A 7,911-nucleotide genomic window follows, 5' to 3' on the forward strand; every position below is an offset into this window, starting at 1 on the left:
GTTGACGCTGACAGAGTGACTGAGATGTGACAGCCGCTCTTCGATTCATAACCACTTCCTCTGCATCTTAATTAGGTTTCCTTTTAAACCCCCCCGCCGCCCTCTTCCTCTCTGTTTTTATCAATGGAGCAGCCTCTGGGCGTCGTGACGTCACAGATGGTGGTCACATCCACGTCACTGTTTCAATACTGACTGAGCTCCTGGACATCATGTTGGAAAAAAAAGAAGAAGATGCATCCCAGCATGCAGCTTATATAAGTGACTCCTGAAGAACATGCAGCCACTCCACTGCTTTACAAAACAAGGTGATCCACACTTTATTGTTCTGATCATTAATAACATGAGTCATACACAGACATTCATCTGAGACAACAGGTCAAAGGACAGGTTTAGAGGGGAGACGATGAATCACTATAACATCCCCATAATATTGCTGTTGACACTTTAAAGCGTGAGTGTGAGTGTGTGTGTGTGTGTGTGTGTGTGTGTGTGTGTGGAGAGTTTATTGTGCACTGTGGGTTATTTCTTAGCTCCTATTACAACACAACAATGATCCTGTGCTTTTCCTACAGACATAAAGTGGCTCTGAATATTTACAGGAACTTTATGGGTCATTCTCATCTCCTGTCTGTCACCTCAGCATCCTGACAGAGAACTTTTAGTTTTCCTCTGATATAATAAATGCTTTAGTTCTTCCTCTTAAGGGCTGTGCAGTCACCGCACCTGCTCCTCAGCTGTATCATAAAAAAATATGACAGTAATTACAAAGGAATGGAGCGACAGTTTGTGTTTCCTCTCCTCTTCTCGGTGCTACATTCAGATCCGACGAGGCTCATAAGCACTTCAGCAGGAAAAAGTTGCAGAAAGCTCCCCGGGGACAGTCGCACATCTTGCCGATCCGTGCGCCTTTCCTCACGGCGCACTGCTCCCCGACATCACACTGCAGGGTGGAGGGTGGAGGGTGGAGGGGGGCAACAACAACAACACCGCAGGTTTGAGTGATTCCTGCCAGCTGCAACATTAGTTAATACACAATATGTTTGAGCATGGACAGTAAAATACCGTTGGGACTTGGCCAAATTTCTTTTCCCACAGTGGCAGCCGTTTAGCCTGCAGCTTTTCAAGAACTTCTTGGAGAGCTCCGAGCTGCCAGGGAACACCAATAACAGAGAAATAATAATAAAAAAAATAATAAAACACACATGAATAGGTGATTAACGACAAGACAAAACGATGATGCAAATAAAACAAATATGTTTGCGATGTTATATGATAATATGGAAGATAGCTGCATGTGATAGTCAGAAGGTTTGGTTTAAAATCGATGAGCCACGTTCAATGACATAATGCATGCATTTCTAGATCTATTTGTTTATCAGAAGGTGGTCACATGCAGCATCACTGCCTCTCTGAGGAACGCAGCAGATAGAAAAGGATCATTTTAACGAGTTTAATGTGATGGAATAATAATAAAACTTAATAAAACAGCTGGAAGTTTTGCATGCAGATGTTGTTCTTACCAGCTGCTTCTCGCTGGTCAGGTTCGGACCTTTCGGGTAGAAGTCCCGCAGGGCTCTGGGGCTCAGCTCCTCCTCGGACTCGGTGTCCAACACTTGGGCTGCGGCGACGCTGGAGAGCAGCAGCAGCGCGCAGAGGAGCGCCCCGCTGGGCAGCCTGGAGCTCTGCGTGGTCATCATGTGGCCCTTCCCCGTCTCAAATAAGTCGCTCCCCCGCGCCAAACACCTTTTTATCTGACTCCTGCCATCTGCTCGCTCCACCTTATCCTTTGATTTTTTCTTTTTTGTCATGCGTAACAGCTGCCTCGGGTGAGTCATCCCGTAAAAGTTGCTGGGCAAAATATGGCTCAAAAAGTCAACAACAACAACAACAACAACAACAGCGGTCGGTACTGGAAAAGTAATGGATTACTCCTTATTTGGATGGAGGATTTAAAACTGAGGTCATTTCTACTGCGTTTAATAAGCATTAAGACAATCAGCTGGTTATATTTGGTGTCTTTGCATCTATAACTGGTGTTTTTTTATAGGATTATAATTAATTTAATCATCACACATCATCAAATGTGAGCTTGATCCCCCTTTAGCCTGAGAACACTGGTTTGTTTAGTCCTTCATGCAGATCAGCAGTAACTTAGAATACATTACTCTTTGATTGGTACCTCAGAGTTGCATCTGCAGCCTCTTCTGCATTCAAACTTGGTGACTCAGTCAGTCACCATCCTCCCTGCTGTTCTGTATGATGAAGAAAAACCAAACAACCCTGGCGTGGAACCCTCGTTATTCTTGCTTCAGTCAAATCCAAGCAGGGTTGAGCCTCCCACCTCGTGTGAGAGTCATTTATTTCACTATAGAAGCTTGTTTTGACTTTCAGGATTCACCTTTTATCTGATGTGCAGAAAACTGAGGGTCCAGAGCATGAACTGATTTCTGATCACCAGCTGTAATCAAGCTGCTTTTAAAGGGGTAAATGGTGATTTGTTGAAGCACTGAAGTCGTTTGTGTTGCAGGTCGTCTCATTACTAACAAGCAGAGTCATATTTTTACACAACTGCTTGTTATGAAGTCTGTTGATGAGAGTAAATGTTTGTGTCTGTGCTGTAAAACTACAACAGCATCATAATTACCCTGTAAAAGTAAAGGAATAATTACTCTGAACTTCACATCAGGGATAAATGATGTTGGTGATGCAGGTAACAGAAGCAGGAACGTTTGGAAATGAGAACACAAACAACACTGCAAAGCAAACAAGTCACACTATACTTCCAATTTTCTTCTAAAACCTCAGTTTCTCCTGTGAATAAAAATGTGATCTGCTGCATAAAAGAATGTTCCTCCACTCCTGTATTGAAGTCAGCAAACACGTCCCTCAGCCCACGGCCACAATATGATATCATTTCGTCTGTTATACAACCACTGAGCCCACTGCCACAATGCAAAGGATGGATGTTTACACACACTATGGACTGCTGACGGCTGTCGCAGCTCACATTGTGTTGTTAATCCCGGTTCAGCTCACTGATCGCTTGTTTCAGAGCCGCCTGTTTTGGGTCCATCAGCACAGACGGAGATGGAGGAGCAGGAAGCTTTGATTGTGCTTCAGGCTGCATGACTCATGTCTCCCTCCATATCTCCCCCCCCCCCCCACACACACACACTTTTAATGACTAGGACGCCAATTTAACATTTCATTCACAACTACCACAAGATTTCATTCACAAACACTAGTTCATTAGTTTTTGTACCATATTCCTGCCGATAGTGAGACCACCCTCATAAAGGAGCTATAATAATAATTAATTAGGTTGTAAACACTTTATAAACCATTAATAAACAATTATAAACATGTTATAACATAGTTTTCATACACATTCATGATGCCGGCTCAAGATCCAGTTAGTACTTACTACTAATTAATCTTACTAATGAGTTGCTAACATTTATAACTGGCAGGAGGGAGCTTTACTGTAAGTGCAGTGTAAAACACATCACCATCAAGCTAAACAATACAACCAAAGCCTCACTGTCTGAATCTGGTCATTTCATTTGCTACAATTTGATATGCCAATGAAACTTTTAGTCTATTAGAATACGCTGACGGCTCACGTGTCAACAAATGTCAGGTATGAATGTTGGCTGATGGAAAAGACAAAGTAAGCTAAGTAACCAACGAGATCCGAGGCTTAAAAGTGTGCTGCATGTAAATGTGGGCTCACTATTTGGCAAGCAACAGGTTCCTGCTGCCCTTTTTACCTCGCGTGTTACAACAGCTTATTGAGTGTTAACAACATAACAAATGAACAAATGATTACAGAGCATTTACAAAGTAGTAGTCTTATTGGATAATAGTTCCCAGATGCCAAATTGGTCAGTTGAGCTTTGGGAAACTGCAAAATCAGGTAATATTTTCTATTGTTGATATAAAATGATTGTTTTAAACGCAGAAACTGGAGAAATATAATTGATGCATTTGGAACTTGCTGGATTTTGATGGGTCTCTTTCTTTACCACTTGTTTACTTTGATGCTTTTTCGTCTATTTTTAGCAAAGCAATTGGAGCGGAGCCCAAAACATAAAACAGTTTGCAGCTTTGTCCCTCCAACAGACCATCAGGTTTTTTTTGGGTCAGTCCATCCATTCCAACTTGAAATCAGTGAGGACAGTTATAAGAAAAATACAGACACTCAGACGCTTTATGAGACATAATTGGAGTCTTACTGTCTCGATGTCCTGAGGAAAAAGTATTCATTAAAATTGTATTAACATTGAGACAGATATGTGGAGGAACAAGAGCCCTCTTTTACACCTTTGCAGACTTTCCAACAAAAAACTGGGAAAAAAACATAATGACTTTCGCATTTACAATCTAAAAGCAATTTCAGTTTAACTGGAGGAAAAAAAAAAAAAAGTGTGTACAAGAAATGAGATGGGATGGCATGAGCGGTGAGGGTAAGCAGGCTGCCAGGTGAAGGATGATCCTGAGGCACAAGGGAGGACGGCGACGGGTTAGGAGACAACATGAAGCGTGTCTAAAGCATGACCACCACTGTAGCTCAGACAATCATCTGGCACCAAGTGGGAGAAGAGCCGGAGGAGACAATGCTGGAGAGGTGACAAGCTGGTGGACGGTCTGGCTGGTTGACGGCGGTTCTGACAGGGTGTTGGCAGAGGAAGGTGGGGCAGTGGAGTCCCCAGAGGGTCAGCTTGCACAACAGCCTGCATCTCCAGCTACCTGCATGTCCTGAACCCGCTCGCTCTGATGCTGCACTCCTGGTACTTCAGGAAGAACTGAAAAGTCCCCGTGAAGTCCAGCAGTCGCCTTTTAAAAAGAGACTCACCCGGCGATTTTCTTGGAGAACCATGGAGTCCCCAGAAGGAGGCGTGCCGTTATGACTCCTGCTACCATTGGTCGTCTCAGCTGGCCAGTTCCCCATGAAGTGGCCAGATGAGTCCCTTAAGAAAATGACTGCTGGAGTCCAGGCTGAGGGTTAAGGGATGCAGAGGAGGCTGGAGCGACTCAGGAGGAACAGGATGAGGCCACCTAGAACATACACTCATCAAATTCAGAGCGACGCCTAAACGAGGGGCATCAAGGAAGTCTGGGTCTGCATGAAAAACTCCTTCGTCAGTTCAAAGTCATGCCAGGAAAAAGGAAAGCAGAGCTGGTGGCTGAATGATTTTAAAGGAGATGCAGGAGCAGCGGGGAGAGAAGAGAGAGAAAGTGCGGAGAGATGAGGTCTACCTGGGCGCCAGTCTGCACCACAATGTCCAAAAGTAACTTGAGAAAGACTCCTATGAACCTTGAAGTCCCAGGCTGTGCAGGATAGCCAAGCATGGGAGGTAAGGTGAGCTGGGACGAGGTGGTGCACGACTCCCTCTGCAGCTGAGACAACGGTCTGGCACCAAGCGGGAGGAAAACCAGGGTAGGTATGCTGGAGAGGTGACGAACTGATGGAAGGCAGGTGTGCAGGAAGCAGGTGAGTAAATGACAAACACAGAGAGACCAACAGGGGACGCAGAAGAAGAGGGAAACACAAAGATAAAGGGGCAATAATGGGGCAAAAAAAACGGACTGAGAAGGAGAGATTTTACCAAAAGTACATTTTTCTCCATGTAACTTAACCTGCATGTTCTCGAACCAAAGAGCCCAGAAGAAAGGCCCAAACCCAGGACCTTCTTAACATGAAGCTAAAGAGCGAACGTGATGGGAAGGTTGATATATATAACTTTAAACTGCCTCCCTGAGGATGGAAATACACTTTGTAAGTTGAATATTTACCAGATGAAACCAGCCTACTGACCTACTTTGAGAAATACATCAAAAAGATCTAAAACCACCGTCATCTGGTCATTTCCAGAAAAGGTCAATATATTGAATGTCCCAGATTAAGATAAAGAGATAAACCTTCCAGCTAGCTGCTCGACACCAAGGTGCTGAAACAAATATTCACTTATTTGTTGTGTTTGGCCACTTGGATTCTCGCTGTGTGTCTGTTCAGAGCCAGATCCGGTTATCTCCTGGCGGCAGGTAGAGCCCACCTGTTGCTCCGGCGAGGGTGACAATTTACCTTTGACAGCAAACAGCAGGAATCAAAAAGAGCAATAACAGATGGAGGGACACAACATTAGGCTGAGAGTTCTGCACTCCTTCTATTTACTGTTATCCTTTTTCCCCATAGTTTGACTGTACTCTTGTTAGTTTTGTCGCCTGCTGCAGGATCAGAGGTTCATCGGAGGTTTTAACGTCTCTGACCGGTGGGTCTAAAGACAGAGGCTCAGATCGCCTTTCAAGCGAATTTGTGAAAATCAGCCTCGAGCGTCCCTTAAGTTTAATCGTGCGTATTTACAGATCTGGATTCAGATTCGGAGCCGACGTTTCTAAACATTTTGTGTTATTAGAATGACAGGTTTGGAGGCCTTGGAGGCTCTCTCAGTGCTTTCTGTGGTCTTAAAGATACACAGCAAGATGCATCAGAGTAAAAAACAATCAAAGCCTTACATGCTCCAAACTCTCCCAGGGAGCAGTTTGAGATCATGCAGTTGTCTTGTCTCCTGTTTGGAAACATCTGCATTTCTAATGTCTCTCCAGACTTTTCCTCGTCTGTTTAATCAGTTTAATTGCTGCCCTGTGAATCCCTCTGCTGTAAATTTGTTATACCTGACAAATGAATTGACACCAATTCTAATGAGTTCTCTGTATCCAATATCTCCAGCAGCTATTAGTCCAAGAGGCATGTAATCAAAGTGTGTGTGTGCATGTGTGTGTGTGTGTGTGTGTGTGTGTGTGTGTGCATGCTTTTGCCATGTAGAATATAAAGTGCAGTAAATAAAGTCCTCTTTTATCTTTTAAGATGTTGTTTTTTCCCGGTCTGGTCTCTGATGGTCTCCCACTTATTCCTCCAGTATCAGATGAAAATCTCATATCATGGTCTCATATCTCAAATGTCAACTCCGGATGCTTTCAGCTTGTCGTGTGCAACCTTGATATCCACATACGTGTGGATGGTGGTGGAGATTTTTCCTCCTACAACAGCATTTATTCTAGTTTGACTTATTATTTTCTTCCTCATACGAAGGAATCCTGATTATATAATATCTCCTCCTCTGATATGTCGCAGCAGCATAATTAAACCCCTGTCTGCCTCTGTTTTAGTTCCCAGGAGGGAGTTTGAGATCTTGTTTTGGGTAAATTGGGAGTTTTGTGTCAGGACTGAAAGAGCAAGATGAATAGAGGGGGCAGACTAACAGAGGAGGGAATCTCCATTGAGCGAGGCATCTTATCTGCCGAGCCCAGCCTTTAATTATACAGACCAGTGCTGCTGCTGCTGCTGCTGCTGAGGCGCCTTGTTAGCAAAGAGCATCACCTTTCAGGAAAACACCTTAAATGGAGGAGGAAAGGAAGGAAGAAAAGATGAAGTGAGATGAGAGGATCACGTCAGAGCTGCTCTGTATCTCTGTCTCCCTCAGACACACTCTCATTTGTGCTGCTTTTTGATTGTTCATCAGAAGACACACCAGCCGGCACTTGCACCCAAGAGCCATCGGGGTCGGATGTTAATTCCAGTGGTGACTCATCAGTAATTGCCGCATCTCGAGTCTTACGATTCATCAGTGTGAAACAAGGCCGTGATTAATGAGCATCATTACTGTAACGGCGTCGAGCAAATGTGATGTAAAGTGATGTTTTTAAAAGGACGAACCGGCTCTCTGAGTTTGACTCCACCAGTGGATGTCACATCTCATTTCATGACTGAGTGAGTCATCGATGTAACCGTCGCCTGTGCTGACACTTTCACTGGATCTTCCTCCCTCAACAACATATAGTTTTGACCACATCATATTAATTAAGTGTTTGTTCCTTCGGAGAACTAGTGTACCAATCAGGTGCCTGTAT

General features: G+C 44.0%; 1 protein-coding gene across 1 annotated transcript; it reads right to left on the reverse strand.

Annotated features, from left to right (window-relative positions):
* Window positions 1-832: 832 nt before the first annotated feature.
* On the reverse strand, window positions 833-1,694 carry cart3 (cocaine- and amphetamine-regulated transcript 3). The gene is made up of 3 exons (XM_070830337.1): window positions 1,521-1,694; window positions 1,063-1,146; window positions 833-940 (listed from the first exon to the last, which is right to left on the reverse strand). The coding sequence occupies exons 1-3, from the start codon at window positions 1,692-1,694 to the stop codon at window positions 833-835; spliced, it is 366 nt and encodes a 121-aa protein (XP_070686438.1).
* Window positions 1,695-7,911: the final 6,217 nt, after the last annotated feature.

This window comes from Pempheris klunzingeri, chromosome 1 (genome assembly GCF_042242105.1).
Source record: "Pempheris klunzingeri isolate RE-2024b chromosome 1, fPemKlu1.hap1, whole genome shotgun sequence".
Taxonomy (NCBI): Eukaryota; Metazoa; Chordata; class Actinopteri; order Acropomatiformes; family Pempheridae; genus Pempheris; species Pempheris klunzingeri.